This window comes from Amblyraja radiata, chromosome 1 (genome assembly GCF_010909765.2).
Source record: "Amblyraja radiata isolate CabotCenter1 chromosome 1, sAmbRad1.1.pri, whole genome shotgun sequence".
NCBI lineage: Eukaryota > Metazoa > Chordata > Chondrichthyes > Rajiformes > Rajidae > Amblyraja > Amblyraja radiata.
Window position 1 is genome coordinate 101,722,273 of NC_045956.1, and position 20,967 is coordinate 101,743,239.

At 40.1% G+C, this 20,967-nt stretch overlaps 1 protein-coding gene across 13 annotated transcripts in view; it reads right to left on the bottom strand.

The window, feature by feature from the left end:
* Window positions 1-20,967, bottom strand: part of apbb2 (amyloid beta precursor protein binding family B member 2) — a 300,906-nt gene that overhangs the window by 4,315 nt on the left and 275,624 nt on the right. For 7 of the 13 annotated variants that reach the window (XM_033027584.1, XM_033027573.1, XM_033027611.1 and 4 more), the window contains exons 10-15: window positions 16,244-16,249; window positions 8,934-9,048; window positions 8,349-8,436; window positions 6,486-6,569; window positions 4,556-4,671; window positions 3,561-3,743 (exon numbers count right to left, since the gene is read on the bottom strand). In XM_033027584.1, coding sequence (XP_032883475.1) covers window positions 3,561-3,743; window positions 4,556-4,671; window positions 6,486-6,569; window positions 8,349-8,436; window positions 8,934-9,048; window positions 16,244-16,249 — 592 coding nt within the window. The remainder of the gene's footprint in view (window positions 1-3,560; window positions 3,744-4,555; window positions 4,672-6,485; window positions 6,570-8,348; window positions 8,437-8,933; window positions 9,049-16,243; window positions 16,250-20,967) is intronic. The other 6 variants (XM_033027660.1, XM_033027679.1, XM_033027647.1 and 3 more) reach the window with 5 other exon arrangements.

The window sequence follows — 20,967 nt, forward strand, 5'->3', positions numbered from 1 at the left end:
CAGCCAACAATGGACCATTGTGGGCTTTACCTTTCCTTGGTCATTGATGCCGGCTCTGATTTGTTCTGAACCTTTTCATACCTCTAGTTTCCCTCCCCCCTGACCCTCAGCCTAAAGAAGTGGTTCAACCAGAAACGTCATCTATTCCTTTTCTCCAGAGATGTTGCCTGACCCCCTAGCTTACTCCAGCAGTATGTGTCTATCTTCACCAGTTGGTAAGATGAGCAGTGCAGTGGTAGGTGGAATTTAATATGATATGTGGCGAGGTGATACACATTATGATGGCTAGTGAGGGTGGGATGTACACAAAGAATGGTAGGGCCTTGGGGAATACTCATGAACACGGGGACCCTCCTGTACAAATCAAAGGTTACCTGAAGTTGGCAGCACTGTTAGATATGGTGGTGAAGGCAGCATTTGGGATACTTCCCTTCATTACTTGGGTATAGAATATGGCACAACTCATAAAATATTGGTTTGGTCACAACTGCAACTGGGTGCTGTCTGGATGCACTGGCTGAGTGGATGATGGATGCAGGTAGTCACACGACATTTAAATGTGTAGGTGAGCACCTGAATCATCAGCATATGGAGGGCAATGGAACAAGTGCCAGTAAATGGGATTAATATAGATGGTCACTTGATGGCCAACGTTGTTACCATTATAGACTTGAGGAACTAATTCCATGCATGATTCCTTCACTCTTGGTTGTAGTGAATAAAACAGGTTAGATTTTAATAAAGCCAGAAAGTGATACAAAATAAAAACATTTAAAAAGATAGAATAAGCAACATAATTACAGCATAGTTGTGAATATCAGAGGAGGTTGCTGTGTTAGAAAATTATGTTGGTATTCATTTGCGATACCAGAACACCATGTTCATAAACCTACTCATTCTGAGCACATCATGAGCGTAACACTTCACAAACTTCTTCATTTTGTGCGGAAATTTTTCAGTAAGAGCAATGAAAGATATATTAACCATATAGTGTAACAAACACTACAGTCTACAAATTGGATTTCATCCGTTTCAATTTGTTACGTGGATGCAATATTTTGCCTTCAAACCAAAACACATTAAAAAAGAAGACATTAGGGCAAACTTGCTGTAAGGAATCACTACAAAAATTGTGTCCTGGTGAGAAAGGTTAAAGTCAAAACTACAATAAAACAGGCAGCTATTGTGTTTGTGCACTGATCAATGGGATGCAAGTCTACAGCTGCCATGGAGATAAGGAATAATGGTGCTGGAGTAGAGCGGAAAATGATGGGGGGGTAGACAGTGGTAATGTGAAGTTGATAGTTGGAGCAGGTGGAACCATAGACACGAGCATAGTTTGCATGTGCAGATGCTGGAATCTGGAGCAAAAACAAGCTGCTGGAATAAGTCAAGAGGGTTAGGCAGTGTCTGTGGACGTAAAAGGGATGGAAATGTATCGGGTCAAGACCCTGCATCAGGTCAACTTGACTGAAAAGGGCTATTAAGACCCCTGCCAATATAAACGGATGAGGGGGGGGGGGGGCGAGTCAGGGGCTAGCAAATGATAGGTGGATCCAGGTGAGGAGGATTGATGGACAGATGCAGTGAGGTGGGGAAGGAGGGTACATATAATGACACAGGCAGGGAGGTGACATGGTGACACAAGACACTGCAGATTATGGAATCTGATAAGACAGGAAGGTATTAAGTGGAATCAGTTAAGGGATGAATAGTGGGCAGATGGGAACGGTGGGTAGAGAGGATGGGAGACCCAGTAGGTTGAGTGAGTGAGTGGTAGACAGACATGGCTGGTGGTGGTGGTGGGGAAAGAAACAAAATGATATGAATGGTGGAAAGCAAAGATCCTATAGCAAGCAAGATAGTGCACTCCTGTTAAAACCATTGGGCTGACGTGTAATACGCAACGGAGCGGAACGTCAGGCTTTTCGTCGGCCATTTCAGTAACCAGACCCAACCCGACCTGACTTTGTAAATCCTTCTCGCAGTGTAATCAGCGTTGCGGGGGAACAGTTTGTGTGTGTGATATAGTGTTAGACCCATTATTCATAATTCTGTTAATTCATAATTCTGCTATTTTTTGTTAATGATTAATCTGACAATAAATTATAATTCTGTTACTTTTCTTTTTTTTAATGTTTTTTTCTTCTTTTTTTTAAGTTTAAAAAAAATAATATTTTCAAATGGCTCATGTGCTGTGTTTGAGTTGATGTTTGGATCAAAGATTGCTATAGTATCTTGCTAAAGGATCTTTGCTTTGGATAGGAGTGCAGAAACGGAAGCCGGTTACGGAAATGGGGCCGAAGATTACCCATGAATCTGCCCATGGGCCTCCTATATCTTTATCGTCGAGTGGGCTATCTTGCTTGCTATAGGATCTTTGGTGGAAAGAAGGGAGTATGGGAGAGGACCTGGATGGATCAGGAAGAGTGAGGAACACAGGGGATGTGGGTTACCCCAAATTAAAGAAGCCAATGTTCATGTGGCAGGGTTGTGGACTACTGGGGTGAAAGGTGACGGCCAAGAGAGCTCTATCAGTGTGCTGTCTGTGGAGAGATGCGGTGAGAGCAAAAATGCAGGAAATGTGCGTGAGGGATCCATTAACCACAGCAGGGGGAGGAGGAGCCATGTCTTCTGAAAATGGAAGACATTTTAAAGATATTGGAAGTTGTCCAAGTGAATTTGCAGCAGGATGGAAGTTGGTGAAGTTTACAAAATTGATGAGTACAGGAGGCAGCACTAGTACAGCCGTCAACTCAGCGAGGAGGAGTTGGGGAGTAGCGTCAAGGTTGGTTTGGAACAAAGGCGGCTTCATGTAATCGATGAAAGGCAGGTGTAGCTGGAGCCATGCAAGTGCTCATGGCTATACATTTGATTTTCAGATAGTGAGAGGAATCAAAAGAGATGTTCATAGTGAGAGCGAGTTCCCTCAGGCTCTGGGCCACAGATGGAGATATCAGTCAACTGAATATATCAGTGGATTGATGCTTTAATCTGTGTCAAGGCTTCTGGTAGTGATGTTCTTCATACATTAAAATGAGGGGCTGGGTGCCCGGAAGGGATTCTATAAGATATGGAAGCTTTACATGATTTACCACTTTCAGTGTGATACACGCGTTTAAATTTTCAGTAGAATAAGGTCATAGGATGTGATCATTTGATTCATTGCCAGTAATAAACAAACTAATTGCATCCATATGTTTGGAAGATATCATCAGGACACTAACAAGATGGGGAAATTTCACTTTCTTTAGAAAGTATTCTGTCGATTGTGGAATTCTGACAGGAAGCAAAAAGATTTTTACACAACTGCTTTATTTTCAGTGTTTTCAGTTTTATTGCTTTATTTTCAGTTATTTTATTTTAAACACAATAACTAGAGAGCATTCCTGAGCTACTATCTTACCACATTGGAGACCCTCGGACTATCTTTGATGGGACTTAACCTTGCAATTGTTTTCAATTGCCATGGCAATATCAGTTGACTTAAGGAACATTGTAGAATTAATTTACTGGAGTGGCTCTCAAGAAAATAATAACTTTATTCAAAGGGTACACACCATACATGCAGCTTGCACGGCCTCAGAAACATTTCCTGCATTCGGATCACACCAGAAGACGTGACATTCAAAGCGCTGATTTCCTGCGTCCATAATAAAGGCAAACGTATGGATATCCTTCCCCACTCCAATAAATGACAGGAAACGAACACGGCACTCCAACAAAACCTCATCTTCATCCTGCTCCAGATGTTAGGAGAAAAATTGGTTGTTATATAAAAAGAACCATCTTGAGATTTTTCCCTTTATTCAATTAAACATTCTAGCAATGCATTAAATTAAAATTTGGACAATGCCCCTGAAATGCTTCATAACAAAACAGAGCAAGTGTCTGAAGAAGTGTCCCGACCCAAAATGTCATTTATCCATTCCCTCCTCCAGAGGTACTGCCTGACCTGCTGAGTTACACCAGCACTTTTGTGTTTTACTAAAGCACGAGTTAAACGGATCGTTCTGAAGCATTCTGATATCTGAAGCTAGGTGAAACAATCGGGTTTCAAACTTTAAATAAACATCTTATACATAAATACATAGACAATAGGTGCAGGAGCAGGCCATTCAGCCCTTCGAGCCAGCACCGCCATTCAATGTGATCATGGCTGATCATCCACAATCAGTACCCCGTCCCTGCCTTCTCCCCATACCTCTAGCCCTTAGAGCTCTATCTAACTCTCTTTTGAATGCATCCAATAAATCGACCTCCACTGCCTTCTGAGGCAGAGAATTCCACAGATTCACGACTCTCTGTGAGAAAACGTTTTTCCTCGTCTCAGTTCTAAATAGCCTACCACTTATTCTTAAACTGTGACCCCTGGTTCTGGACTCCCCCAACATCGGGAACATTGATGTAAGTATGAAAGCTTTGCTCTATTGGTATACTCCTTTTAAATATTATTTAACACAAACTTCAACTAGAGAAACAAAAAATATTCAAAGGATATAGTTTGATAGCATTGTATGAATTTGTAGCCATTAACGATGTTCCCAGTTCTTACCTTCTGCCTTATCACAGTAACAGTGGCATCAGCAACATTCATAATCACAGAAATCCAGTCTTCCTTGTTAGTTGTGGTCATTAAGCTCTCAATAGCTCCATTCAATATTTCGATTCCTTATCAAGAACAAAATGCAAAAAATTATTGATTTTCATTCTTTCAACACAATGGGCTCAATATTAACTTAGAAACAAAGGCTAAGACAGAGAATTTTGGGACCAGAAAGCTGGTGGCTAACTATAAATCCCACCAAATTATCTTATACTTTTTCCACTTGTTTTACACCCAATGATCAGATTTAGTCAGAGCATGGAAACAAGTCCTTTGGCCCACCACGATCTTGTCGACTAAGTGTTTATAGTTGAATACAATCCATTTACCTACATTTGGCCTATTTCTTCAAAAGTTTCCTATCCACGTTACCTGACTAAATGTTTTTTTTCCCTCTGGCAGTTCATTTCATTTATGCACCACCTTTTGCATAAAGAAATTGCCCCTCAGATCTCTTAAATCTTTTCCCCTTTCACCTTACACCTATCGCCATTAGTTCTATCCTCTTCCGCGGGGAAAAAAGACGAGATGATTTTGTACCCCCTCAGCCTCCTATGCTCCACTTAATGGCCATCTGGCTGGAAGGCCAGTGGGTAATGATGTTGGTTACGTTTATTGTGATGGTGAGAAGATTGAAGGAGGTGAGAGAAAGGCTATTTGATTTATGGGACAGGGTATGATACTATGGGAAATCTTCTCCAATTGTTAAAGGCTTAAATTAAAATGGATGGCTTGCAGCCTCTTTGATAAAATTCACAAGATCGGATTGGTCGCTCACCTTCGTCTTGGAAGGTAGAACTAGGAATATTGAGATTGTGTTTACCCCCCCACCCCCACCCCACATACTTGTCCTTGGGAGTCAAAATTCATGAAAATGGTTTATTGCATTCTTAATGCTTCGTTTTAATTTTAGGAACAAATGTTTCAGTTGTTTGGTCCGTCAAATTAGAACTACCATAGACAAAAGAATAAATATAAATTATTTCTTGATCTCAAAATAGTGAAGCAAATTATAGCAGATGCAATTAAAAATGATATCTGAATAGAAAACATGAGCATTATATTATTCAGAACTAATGCAAGTCATAATGGTCCAGCTTTTGCCCAATATTTCCTGGGTATGTGTTCCCTGTATGAAACCCATGGTTGTGCTAACCATTTGTGACCTATTCTTGTGGGGCTATTCCAGTCCCAAGCTTGACTAGTGCAGCTGTCCAAGTGAATTGTCCTCAAGCGACGACTATGCCTCAGGTCCATCTTCTGATGGCCGTTTGGAAGTTCATGCAGTTAACAGCTTTTTTCAAACTGCTCCTAATGGTACATGGATAGGAAAGGTTTGGAAAGATATGAGCTGGTGGGACTAATGGGAGCTCTGCCCCATAACCTGCTGCCCTGGCATCTGACCTTAACTGAGTTTCTGGATTTAGTGCTTTGTCGAGGCCACAGATTTCAGGAACACACCGACTTGTGAGGTGGACCCTGATGTGTAATGTAAGGGTTAAAACTGGCGTTTCAGCTAAACTGGAGCTGTTTGCTAACTGTCCCCATGTTAGGCAACCAGGCTCACTTGGGAACTGTGAGAATATATCACAGTAAGGTAAGATAAACTTCTACTCCCCAGAGACAGCCAAGGGTAGTTTGGTGCCTGATGTAATAAATAACATCTTAAACCTATGGCCTTGCTTTCTGAACGAGAAGGGATAGCTAGTTTTAAAACGTAGTTGACTGTTGTTGGTAGATTCAGGAAACAATTGCAGGCATATTGATTATATTAGTGCATGGTGACAATGAGCCCACGGGACTTCTCCATGGACCGGATTCGTGAACAATGCCAGTAACTATGCAATTTCTGCCCATTGCATTTAAATCCAAAATTTACCTAATGGTTTGGCCACAGGTAAGACACCGACATACTGAACGTGAAATTTCTGTACCAGCTCCGTCTTTGGTGTTGGGAAATCTACTATAGAACATAAACAAATTTAGGCACATCAAACAAAATGTTCTTCTGTTACATTATTCAGCAATGTCAATGTACAAATGCCAGTCAGACACGTACAAATAGAAAACTCATCTGTTAAATACATGAAAATATATTCAATATGCAAAACGCCATGGGATCATTCAAATCCCAGTTTAATTTTACTGCCTGGTTGAAAAAAATAAAAATGCAACGACGCATTAAAAGGTCATTAATAGAATTCCCTCCACAATAGGAAATTAAATGAAACATGCATGTTAAATTCAATTCAATTTTTGTTAAAAAGAAACATGGTTACAATGTAAAATTTTATTTTTTAAATAGACAGGTCTGAACCACATTCTGTCAAAATGTTTTAAATTTTCTTTTATTATACTCATTTTTAGAGTCAGTGATGACTTTTGTTTTTGCAACCAAAGCAATTAAGTACAGGTATTATACAAAGATTTTGATTTTGTACTTTGCCTTCCTAGAGCTCAGGTCAGCCTGCAACATTTCACTCCAACAAAGTATCTTTGAAGCATTGTTGGAAATTTGCATGTGCATCAAGTTCCATTAAATTGCAATTTCAAAATAACCAGTTAATCAGATTTTTTGTGACTTTGAAGAACATTCTTCTGGCTTCCCTTCCGCTGGCTTCACATTTCACTCCACTTCTCTGCTTATTTTACATCCTTTTGTCTTCCTTTGATCTCCCATCCTTGTTCACCATCTGCCAATCAAACCCCCTCACCTGCATCCACCTATTACTTGCCAGACTTTGTTCCGCCCCCACGATTTTCCAGCTCCCCCCCACCACTACAATCACTACAGAAAGTTACTGACCCGAAATGTCACCTAACCATATCCTTCAGAGATGGTGCCTGATCTGCCATTACTCCAGCACTTTGTTCTTTTTGTAAAATAGCACCTGCAGTTCCTTGCTTTTCTCTCAAAGATAAATATTTACTACCAGAAGTATTCCCTGTGTGTATTTCAAAATTAACGCTGTTTTCTCTTTTACATTTATGTTATACATATATATATATATATATACTTGGACATAAATATAGATTGGTTGGTAAGTTTGTGGATGGCCCCTAGATTGCTGGGTTGACAGACTGTGAGGCTGGCTGCCAATGTATACAGAGAGAGCGGCACTGGTACACAGTGGGTGGCACAATGGCACAGCGGTAGGGTTGCTGCCTTACAGCCCCAGAGACAGACCCAAGTTCAATCTTGACTATTGGAGCTGTCTGCATGGAGTTTGCATGTTCTCCCTGTGTCTATGTGGATCTTCTCCGGGTGCTCCGGTTTCCTCCCACACTCCAAAAACATACAAGATTGTAGTTTAATTGGCTTCAGTAAGAATTGTAAATTGTCCCAGTGTGTCAGACAGTGCTAGTGTACGGGAATCGTTGGTCGGTGCGGACTCGCCAAAGGGCCAGTTTCCGCGCTGTATCTCTAAACCAAACTAAAAAGATATAGATCAGCTAAAGAAATGATAAATGGAGGTGCTGCAATTTGGGAGGTTGAATGTAAAGGGAAAATATAGAATTAATGGCATGAGGGTGGCAGCACTGTAGATGGGGCAGTAAAGAAGGAGATTTATCCACCAAATATTTTTAATCTTGAAAAAAGTTCAGATCATATGTTTATGTCTCTAGAGGGACTTGGTCACAACCTTATAGTTCAAAGGCAAGACATCCATCACTGAGCAACAGCTATCCCCAACTATAACATTTTATTACCGAAATTTACTTTCTCTGAAAAAAATATTACCTTGCAGAGGAACATCAAGGTTCACGTTGACTCTTTCCTGAGAGACGCTGCAAGCCACAGCTTTGGCGTTTCTCCGTTCTGCCATAATCTGCAACATGAAGAAAGGCACAGAGGACAGTTATTGGTTATTTAAATCCTTACCCTTTCTTCTTCAATCAGTCTGAAGTCAAGATTGCTCATTTCACATTTGTAAATACGGGGAAAATAAATACACTAGAGATAATTCTAATGACAAGCGGAGCTGCCATCACTCTCTGGTGTAGCAATCTACTCGTCCAGTACAGTTGCAGTCTACATCTGTATGTCATTCATGCAAAATTGCAACCATTATGTTTCACCCTATTCTCACTGTTTACCTCAATTAAATTGAGTGATGCAGATGACAAATACAAAGATGATAGCTTTCCCTTCTACCCGTGAGAAAATAGAAGATTAATTCCCATTTCCATTTTCAGTTAATTTTTACCTTTATGGTTATTTACAACATCATGAAAACTCAGGTATCTTAATGATGCAAATAGCTCTCAAGGTAAGGGAACAACATGCGATTATCATTTCCTTTTGAATGAAATGGAATTCTCTCACCTTTGAGCAGATTTCGTGAAGACTGGTTGCGATGGCTTTTGCTGGTGTATCACATCTGAACACATGGCATTTTAGAATCCGTGTATCTTTATCTCTTGCTACATAGGCAAAATCCCTGCACAAATAAAAGTATGAACCATTAGCTGCAATTATTTGATGCAAATATTCGAACTCATGAAAGGATAAGGTTTACCCAAGCTTTGAGTGCCACATTCAGCTTGTTGTTGCCTTTCCCAGGCGAGTGTCCTTAATATTCTGTCATTGCAAAATGCACACCCTCTTTCCTACAATAATCATATTCTTAGCTTCCACCATCATCTGCTGGACCAATGCTCCAATTACTGGACTAACTCCTCAATTATCTGTCTGATTCCACTCTGTACCAGAGTGCTGTGGTAGCAATAGAGAGGGTGCAGAAGAGACTTGCTGGGATGAAGGGCAGTAATTATAAGGACAGTGACTAGCAGTGTGCCGCAGGAAATCTACAATTTCAACAGCTTTTATCCCATTAAGCGCATATTAAGTATTGCATAGAGCTTTTGATTTAACAAGGGGGAAAATGCTATCATTATCCCAATGCTGGGACATGGTCACCTATGCATAACAACACATCTTCCTGAAAATAATTGTTCAGTGAATTTTGTAAACATACAATTAATGAAATAGTTTTCAGGTGAATCATAAGCCAAGAAGCAGGCAGTAACAATATCAGTGGGCAGTGCTTGAACGTGTTTATGTTCCTGCACTGTTTCGGGACAAGCATCAAAATGCTGAAGCAGTAGAGAAGTATTATCAGAATGCATTTGCTATTCCTCTGCTGACAGCGCCGCTGGTAATTTAACACCCACAAGCAATAAACTTTAACCCAGACAAATACAGAAAGTGCTGCAACTCAGTGGCTCAGGCAGCATTTCTGAAGAACATGGAAAGGTGATGTTTCGGGTGAGAACACTTCTTCAGACCACTTGTGGGAGCTGGGGAAGGGGGTGGAAGAGATGAGGGGCAGGACAAAACCTGGCAAGTGATAGCTAGATACAGGTGAGAGTTTTTTTTTGATATGCAGATTAATGGTCAAAGGACAGAGATAAAAAGACCGGCTGCTCTGCTTTTCCTCCCATATTCCAAAGACATGCAGGTTTGTAGGTTAATTGGCTTCTTTAAATTGCCCCGAGTGTGTAGGAGTGTGTAGGATGCAAAACTGGGATGACATAGAACTAGTTGCTAGTCGACGTGGACCTGATAGTCCGATGGGCCAGTTTCCATGCTGGATCTCTAAGCTACACTAAAATTTAAAAAAAAAAATTGTAATTACGTTAAATTGGAGAATTCAATGTTCATGCTGTTGCGTTGCAAGTTACCCAAGCAGCATATAAGACATTATTTCCTCTAGTTTGTGTATTCCAGTAATGGAGGCGGCCCAGGATAAAAAGGCCAGGAATAGGAAAAGTAGTTAAAATAGTTAGCAACAAGGAGATGCAACAAGGCTTTGGCAGACCGAGGGCAAGTGTTCAGCAAAACGGTCGCTGAGTCTACGCTTGGTCTCGCCAATGTACAGGAAGTCACTTTGGAAACACCGGATGCAGTAAATGAGGTTAGAGGAGGATCACGTGAACCTCTTTCACACCTGGACCTCACGAACAATTCTTCTAACCTCATCTACTGCATCCAAAGTTCCCTGGAGACTTTACAATCCTCTATTCTACATAATAAACAAAAAGAGACATGGTTCCCAAAAAGTAGAAAGTATTTGAAAGGCACAATAACAATATTTAATAGTCCTATGGACAGGTATATGGATAGGAAAGGTTTGGAGGGATATGGGTCAAATGCAGACAAATGGGACAAGCTTAGATGGGGCATCTTTGTCAGCATCGATGAGGTGACCTATTTCTGAGCTGTATGACTGCAAGTAACAGGTCTGTAAAGTCTGAAGAAGGGTCTTGATCCGAAACGTCACCTATTTCTTTTCTCCAGAGATGCCGTGTGACCCGCTGAGTTACTCCAGCTTTTTGTGTCTAGCTTCGGTTTAACCGGAATCTGCAGTTCCTTCCTACACAAGTCCACTTTTCTATTCTCAAATAAAATTACAATAAGAGGCTACTTGTTGGAGGGTACAGGGTGAAGCTTCATTTAGACTCTTTAACCCATTAACTGAACAACAGTGGAAATATGCATGAGCTGCCACAATGGCAAAGGACACTTTATACAATTTAAATGAGAAAAAGAAAGCAAGGTCCAAATTGAATGTCTTAGCACGTTCCTGATATATTGAAAGCTCTGGATTAAAAGGCATTCATTTTAAAATAGCTCAACATTTGCCTTGATTTCAAGGATACATTTTGTACACAAAACCCATTCATAAAACACCATCCAAATACCTCAGGACTGAGGGTCATCAATTTATTGGAAAAGGCTAATTTTCTAATATTTCAGGACATTAATTAAATTATAGATCTAGATTATCAATGTATTACTGGGCAGAAAATGAACGCTTTCACATGATGAAAACTAAAATGAACACGCCTATTTCCAAATATTTCTACCAAAATAGTTCATGCTGAGTTAAAATGGCACTTGTTAAGTAATGTGATGCTGATCACCGTGTGCAGCTGTCAAGAGGTAACAATGCATTATCTAATGGTGCTTCTAAATCCGTCTCACTTTGGCATCCAGGCCTTAAAAAAAATCAGAGCAGGGCCAATAATTTAGTTGCAGTTGAAATGAAAAGAAGAATTGATTGTGGAATCCTTGATTGGTCAAAAACTGTAAATATGACACAGCAAAACAAAATATACAGTTAAACAGTCCACGCAGTTATCCAATGTTAACATTATCATGAATGCATTCAGATAATTCTGCTCCAGTTCTTTTATCACTCCTAGATTTTGAAGAATCTCCCAACTTCAGTTAAAAGCCACTGGGGCTATTATTCAATGCTACCAGTTCCAGTTGCTTGAATATTCTAATGACTGATATCAAAGATAAGAAAAGAGCAGTCCAAAAAAAGGTGTATATATAATGGTGCAGGCCTATTGATAATTATTTGATATTCCTGAACATAGCTGTTATTGGTCAAAAGGTCATAAGTGATAGGAGCAGAATTAGGCCATTCGGCCCAACAAGTCTACTCCGCCATTCATTCATGGCTGATGGTGGGCAAAATTAGAGCACATGGTATCGGGGGTAGGGTATTGACATGGATAGAGAATTGGTTGGTAGACAGGAAACAAAGAGTAGGAATAAACGGGTCCCTGTCAGAATGGCAGGCAGTGGCGAGTGCACTGCCGCAAGGCTCGGCGCTGGGGCTGCAACTATTTACAATATATATTAATGATTTAGATGATGGAATTAAAAGTAACACTAGCAAATTTGCAGATGACACAAAGCTGGGTGGCAGTGTGAACAGCGAAGAGGATGTTAGGAGGTTGCAGGGTGACTTGGACAGGTTGAGTGAGTGGGCAGATGCGTGGCAGATGCAGTATAATTTAGTTAAATGTGAGGTTATCTACTTTGGCGGCATGAACAAGGAGACAGATTATTATCTCAATGGTGTCAGATTAGAAAAAAGAAAAGTGCAACGAGACCTGGGTATCTATTTACACCAGTTACTGAAAGTAAACATGCAGGTACAGCAGGCAGTAAAGAAAGCTAATGGCATGTTGGTCTTCATAGCAAGAGGATTTGAGTATAGGAGTAAAGAGGTCCTTCTGCAGTTGTACGGGGCCCTGGTGAGACCACATCTGCAGTATTGTGTGCAGTTTTGGTCTCCTAATTCGAGGAAGGACATCCTTGCTATTGAGGCAGTGCAGCCTAGGTTCATGAGGTTAAACCCCGGGATGGCGGGACTGTCGTATTTGGACAGATTAGAAAGACTGGGCTTGTATTCACTGGAATTTAGAAGGATGAGAGGCGATCTTACAGAAATGTATGACATTATAAAAGGACTGGACAAGCTAGATGCAGGAAATACGTTCCCAATGTTGGGGCAATCCAGAACCAGGGGCCACAACTCTAAGAATAAAGGGGAGGCCATTTAACACTGAGATGAGAAAAAACTTTTTTACCCAGAGCGTTGTGAATTTGTGGAATTCTCTGCCACAGAAGTAGTAGAGGCCAATTCACTGGATGAATTTAAAAGAGAGTTAAATAGAGCTCTAGGGGGTAGCAGAATCAATGGATATGGGGAGAAGGCAGCCACGGGTTACTGTTTTTATGGATGATCAGCCATGATTACAATGAATGGCGGTGCAGGCTTGAAGGGCCAAATGGCCTCCTCCTGCACCTATTTTCTATGTTTCTATGTTCTACATTTGATCTATCTCTAAGCTCTTAACCCCATTCTCCTGCCTTCTCCCCATAACCTCTCACACCTGCACCAAATATGATTAAAAAGATAGAAACACCTGCATTTTTTAAACGTTTCAAGTATTATAAGTATTATAAGCTATAATTTTGACAACTTTTTATTTTATGCCAAATAGAGCAGCTTAAAATAATTTTCCACTTCAGGGACACCGCGGTTACTTGAAACCACTTTACAACTAACATTACTTCTGAGTATACTGGAATATTTTCTTATCCAAGTGATAACATTACATCTGGTATTTCTTGGGTCAGGTTACAAGTGTGATTGGCACCATCTATTTATGAAGTACATTGGAATCTCTTTAAATAGTACAGGTGCTATATAAATGCAAGTTGTCATTGCTGCTTTCCAGATATCTTTAACGTGCTACTTGTGACACATCTTTCAATGTTGTGCTCTCTTTGTCTGGTACACTGCCATGATGATTTGTATGGCTGATGACCTTTGAAGCTTTGCCTGAGGGAAGGATTTACTGAATGCCACTTTTCCGTTATGGGTATACGTGATATTTACTCAAGGATTCAGGCACAATAGAAGCTTCATGCAATCGTTCTACAACCAGAACAGTTATTGGCCCATTGCACCAGTGTCATTGTGTCTCAATCAGAAAGGTGATTAAGATTTCAAGGCAAACCCACATCTTGGCAGGAATGTAGTGCGTGTTCTATACTGCCTTCTGAAAAGAAGGGCTTAATCATACGAGGGGAAATTCAATGGACTAGTTCTAAGGGTGTCAGAGGTTATGGGGAGAAGGCAGGGAAATGGGATTGAGTGGGCAAAATGAATCAGCCACGATCAAATGGTGGAGCTCATTAAGCAATGAAGCAGACTCAAGGGGTTTCACAGTCAACTTATATTACCCAAGATCTTATGTGACACAACTGATGAGTTCAGAATTGTGGAACTATGTTTGAGAGCAGTTGCATGGAAGTGGGAAAAAATAGTTGAGTGCTGCTCCAATGGACACATTAATTAGTTCACACACTCTGGCCCCTGTGGAATTTAAAAAAAACTTACATGTTTCTAATTCTATTTCAAGAAAGAGATCTTCCTAATCTTATATTTTAGGATTTTCTCTCAAATTCTACTGCAACAACCTCAAATCACATCTTTTGATTGAAAGTCACAAATGTTAGGGGAGGAGCTAGGGGCCTGAGCTACAGGGAGAGGTTGAGCAGGCTAGGACATTATTCCTTGGAGTGCAGGAGGATGAGGGGTGATCTTATAAAGGTATATAAAATCATGAGAGGAATAGATAGGGTATATGCAGAGAATCTTTTATCCAGAGTAGAGGAAACGAGAAGCAGAGGACACAGATTTAAGGTGGGGGAGGGGGGAAGATTTAATAGGAACTCAAAGGGTAACTGTTTCTTACACTCATAGGGTGGTAGGTGTATGGAACGAGCTGCTGGAGGAGGTAGTTGAGGCAGGTACTGTCACAATGTTTAAGAAAGATTTAAACATGCACATATGTACGCACACACTAATTGACATTAACTAACACTAAGAAATTAATATTGAATTGCTAAACTTGCTATTGTGTTGTACTGCTTACAGCTGCAAGAACGTGTAGCAATCAATAAAGGGCTATAGGCCTATTGCGAGTTTATGTACAGGGACATATCTATCCATGCACTGTATACTTGTATTTATACTTATGCATTTTAAACATGTATGTCATGTTTTATACTTTGACAATATAACAATGTTTTTTTTTATCATGCCAATAAAGTTTTTTAATTGAAATTGAATTGAATTGATTTAGACAGGGTCATGGATTGGATAGATTTAGATGGATATGGGCCAAATGCAGGCAGGTGGGACTAGTGTAGATGGGGCTTGTTAGTCAGTGTGGACGTTGGACGAAGGAGGAAAGTCTTATCTTCTTTCCTCCTTTTCACTCAATCACTGAATCTATATAACATGCTTAACAATTAGAACATTTTCAGACATGTTAAGACAATTCCTAATTCTTAAATTCATTTGTTGCTAATTTCTAGCTATCAGTTATTTAATTAGAATAAATTATAACCTTTCCCCCCAACTCCTCTCTCATACATAATGCAATAAGTTTACATTTGTAATTATTACCATTTGAATGTTATTTTGTACATTAACATTATGAGTCAAACATTTTAAAAAAATAGACACAAAATGCTGGAGTAAGTTAGATCCAGAGATGTTGCCTGTCCCGCTGAATTACTCCAGCATTTTGTGTCTATCTTCAGCGTAAACTTGCATCTGCAATCCTTCCCATGCAAAAAAAAACATAGGCACATTGCTTTAAAACTGCCTCAAATCAATTGAATGTGTTTTTAAGACAAGCAAAAGTGATATTTTTTTCTAGATCAAGCTATATTATTCAGTGATTTATGTTGTAAAGTACAGACATTGGCAAGAAAGACCTCAGCTGTGGTTTATGAAGAGACAAGTAATCTGGGAACTATGTCTCAGGATGGAATTAATGACGTCAGGCAAATGAACAAAAAGCGAATAAAATGTTCAAAGTTTTATGTTCAGATGAATTGTTTTAAATACTTTTCTCAAAGTCAACTTTAAAGTCTTTGACTGTTTTTGGGCTAATGATAGTAATGCTCTGATCAAACAAGACACATCTTTAAAGTTCAAACTTAGATATTTTTCCAATAAACTATTCAGTGGTGTTCCTTGCTCATGGTAAAATATATTGGGATTTGAAAGAAGGTTACAACACATCTGGCTTGAACTAACTCTATAACAATCAGTAAGTCTGATCACCTCTTTGGTACCATAAAACTTCCTAGTCATGTAGGAAAAAGGACAAAGTGCTGAATTATAACAAACTGAAATTGCAATTCTCCCATTCAAATTCAAGTTTAAAAACTCATCTGTGCACATTTGCAGAACGAGCTATAAAACTCATCCCTTTGAGAATATGAATAAATATCAAAAATGGAAAAATTACCTCTCTCTGAATCCAGGAAAGCATAGGAAAGAAATAAGAAAGAATGCAATGAACATCAGGAAAATTTGTAAACCTAGATGTTTACAGCAAATCAAAAAATCATTCATTAATGATTTCCTCCAATTAAGATCCCAAAATTGGATGTTAAGATATAATACCAGTACACAATACAAACTAATGAATAAAGCCAGTTCTATTTTTCACATTGTCGCATTAGAACAGAATGTGACAATAAATCTTGCATATAATTTGGAGTTCACAATTTTATCAGTATTATATATAGAATGCACAATATGAGAATGCTCAGGAAATTTCACTTAAACAATTCTAAATCCACCTCATTACTCAGTCACTTGTGGGCTGCATAATCTTTGTGCCTGGATTAACACCACGTTCGGCGTTTCTTTCAGCACATTTTGCCCCAAACCAAAGCATGTTATGCATCCCACATGAATTAAATGCACACGATCTTTCATACAAGTTGGATAAAAAGCTATTGTTAGCCCTGCCAACAAAATGGCTTAACCCGAGACTGAATTAATTTCAAGTTGCAAGGCTTCACTTATTCACCTCATTTACGGGGTTTTAACACAACTTTTAAAATGACATGTACATTTGTTTATTTCTCTTTTAATTCTTAACTGTCACTGTATGTCATGTTGTTATGTGGGTGGAGCACCAAGGCTAATTCCTTGTATGTGAATACTTGGCCAATAAACTTACTTCCTTAAACTTCCAATTTTTTATTTTCACCAGAAAGATATTAAGAAATGTGTCTTTAAAGTATTTGAACATATTGTAGCGGCGCCTGCTGGCGTACGTAGAGATCGAACCCGGCTTTCGGAAGCCGCGGTCACGTGACTCGGGAGGGGCCGCTTGTTTTGCGCGGTTTTTGCTTGCGCGCGTTAGTTCAGTGCTGACCACTGTTGTGGGCAGACGTGTCTAAAGAACCTGTATACTGGAAATCGAACTTTTGAATAAAGGTCTGTTGGAAACCCCAGTTGTCGGTCTTCAGACCGCCAAAATATTTTACTTTCAGAAATGTTTCTAAATGTTTTTTCATTGAAATTGTTTTCATTTATTTCGATTACCAACAGATGATTAATTCAATATTTTGATTAAATACGACAATGTAATAAATTGCCATTCAGCTCTCTTACTCAAACCACAACTACTAAGGCACCCACACACATTAAAAAGAACACTTTGTAAAATGAACAATTCTGAAGAGCTGTGTTTAGCACCACCATGTGATTTGGGTGGTTTATGGCAGATGATAAGTTCAGTCATTGCAAATGAGTTGGAAATGAAGGGAAAAAATACATACCAAAACCAGCAAAATCTTGGCTCATTTTTATTTATTCATTTTTGTTAGATGTAAACATTGCTGCACTGCACCCTTTTGTCTTATCAGATTGCTCCTAGTCTCTGCCACTTCACCTTCAGCTTTGGTTACTATCTCCACCCTTGGTTACTATCGCCACCATCTCTCCACCATCTGACACATCTGCAAATCAACTCTTCAGCTATCAATTGCCACTTCTTCCCTCATCTCTCTCTACTACCAGCTTTCTTCCCTCTTCTCTAGACTGAAGAAGGGTTACGACCTGAAATGTCATCTGTCCATTCCCTCTACAGATGTGCCTGACCTGCTGAGTTCATCCAGCAGTTTTGTTTTTTGGTCAAGATTTATCACCCTTCAGATGAAGGAGGCAATGCAAATTGAATTACTGCTGTAATTCTGGTAAAGATACTCTCACAACAATGTTGGCTAGAGAGTACTGTGATTCTGACCTAGTGATGAAGAAATATTGATTTATTTCGAAATCAAGATAGTGTGCCATTTGCAAGGGGAGCCTTCAGTTAATGGTGTTTCCATGCATCTGCTGCCCTGGTCATTTTGAATCCTGCATAGATTACTGCCTTCCAAGTTGGTAGTAGTCTAGAAGAGCAGCCGTATTACATTTTTAAGATGGTACAACCAATGTCCATTGTATGCCAATGATGGAGGGTATGAATTGTTAATCAAGTGGGCTGCTTTGCTGGATTGCCAAAGTACCTGAAATGGTAACTCTACTACCTATAAATAGGTTAAAAAATGCAAACTGGAGACAGAAAAAAAAGCTTCTTTCTTTTGTACAATTGCCTAATGCTTATTTAAATTAACTGTAATTATTACTTCATTTGAATTTTTCCTCCTCCCAGTTTGCAAGCAAATGCGTGGAGCTGCATTAGTGACTTACAATGCCCGACTATAGAACTGTCTCAAATTGGGGATCAGACATTGTTGGATCATTTCACCCAATTACAATGAATTGCCTGAACAAGCACAGAAAGTTAAAATGCTTGTACACTGAGATACAGTATAACCTTGGGGACTGCTCAGCACATACAAGAGAAGCTATGACAAATGGACTCTGCCGGCACTGTTAACTGCTTATCTTATCTTTCAAACTATGATCGATCAGCAGTGCAATTCCAACATCTATTTTTAAATGTCCAGCATTTACTTTTTTTTAAACGTTCTCTTGAATTCACAAATTTTACTTATACACAAATAATCTTCCAAAGTTTGCCTGGCAACATGCATTATGACAATATATGTTGCAAACGATACTGGAGCTACAATGTTAAAGATAAAAGATCAAACCCTGACTGTTAGAATGAACAGATGTCAGTTGCGTGGGTGGTGGGGGGTGGGTGTGGGGCGTGAAAAGGGTGAACGAGATTCAAATGCAAAGACATGGAAATGACTGACACTTTTTTCTCCAAGACAAAGCCAGACATTTCTATTGTAGAATAATGAGTTGGTGAAAATAAAAGCATATTTGATTAGCCAGAATTTCAATGTAACATATAGTAGAAAGAAATACTCAAATTTCTTTGATGCCATTCTCTGTTTAGTTTAGTTAAGAGATACAATGTGGAAACAGGCCATTCGGCCCACTGAGTGCATGCTGACTAGCCATCACACCCATTCACTTGTTCTATTCTATACACAAGGGACAATTTACAGAAGCCAATTAACCTACAAACCTGCACATCTTTGGAATGTGGGAGGAAACCAGAGCACCCGGAGAAAGCCCATGCAGTCACAGGGAGAATGTACAAACTCCGTACAGACAGCACCCAGAATCAGGATCAAACCTAGGTCTCGCGCACAATAAGGAAGCCACTGCACTACACGATGTGATATTGAAAAGCTAACCCAACAACACAACTTTAAATAAAACTGATTCATGTATTTGAGGGATGGACATGTTGTTACATCTTCTGCAAAATATTGTCTGTCCATGTTTTCCAGAGATGCTGCCTGACTCACTGAGTTACTCCAGCAGTTTGTGTCTTTTTTTCGGCTCATGTATTTAATTGGCATTTAATTGCCTTTATATATAACTCTTAACACAGGAAAATTGACAGGTAAAATATGACCAAAAAATTCTGTTCAAATTTGTAGACTTAAAAGAACATTTTAAAGAAGGATAAAAGAGATGGGGAGACGGCAGGATTGGAGGGAACTCCAGGGTTTGTAGCCTGGGTAGTTGCAGCCAGGGACGGTAAAGGTGAAGGAATTTACATCAAAGGTATGCAAAAGGCATGATTGAAAAAAGCAAACTTACACAAAATTAACTAATAATGAACCCTGTAACAGAGTGTGGTGATGTGAGGATTAATAGGGCTGAAGGAGTTTACACAAATCAGCATGGGCTAAGTGAGACTTGAAAACTAGGATGTGAATTTTATAATGAAAATATTACTGGACTGGGTAGCAATGTTAAAGAGCAAACGGAGGAGGCATGGCTCGGTTGGATACCAGTGACCAGGTTGAATAGAGTAGGTAGTATTTGGATGCTAACTAGCATAGGTTAGAGTAGTTAAGTTTAGAGATAACACATGCCCAGTTAAGGGCCTATCCCACTTAGGCGACCTAATCCGTGAGTCCAGAAGAGTGCTTTCGACCTTCAAGCTCGAGGGTACTCGCCTGGAAAGGCTCGAGCTGGATCGACCGGCCGCGTTGAAACCGTGAGCTGGATCGACCGAACCGCGAGCTGCATCTACCAAGCGCGCGCGCACACACACACACACACACACACACACACACACACACACACACACACACACACACACACACACACACACACACACACACACACACACACACACACAGCGAAGGTAGGGGCCAGGGACAGCGGAGGAGCACTGTCTGCGCGATGAAGAGGAAGGTAAACGGCTGTCACAGAGCACGGTAAGTCTTTTAGAGAGCGCGGGGGGAGGGCGGGGGGGGGGGGAGAGAAGGGAGAGAAGAGAGAAGTAGACAGAAGGGAGACAGAAGGGAGATAGAAAGGAGACAGAAGGGGAGAGAAGTGGGGGGGGGGGGTAGAAGGAGTGGAGACACTTTTAAGGAGTTTAATAAAGTTAGCGGGCATTTTACCTACTTAGGTAGTGAAACTCCAATGAGCCAATCAAAATGGCCGGTCAGCGAAGGAGATGGCCTACGGCTGCCCTCGAGTGCCTGTAAGTAAATAGTGACCCCACTTCACTGCACTACGGGTGAAAAAGACCCATGCGACCAAATTTTGCTTGCGGAAAATCTTTCAATATTTTCCGCGACCTAGCTGAGGCCGCAGTAGGCGGGAACCTCCCTCGAGCATGAAGGAGAGATCCAGCCACCTCATACGACCTCCTAGGACCTTGTGTCGACCATGCTGCTAGTTTGAGTCCAG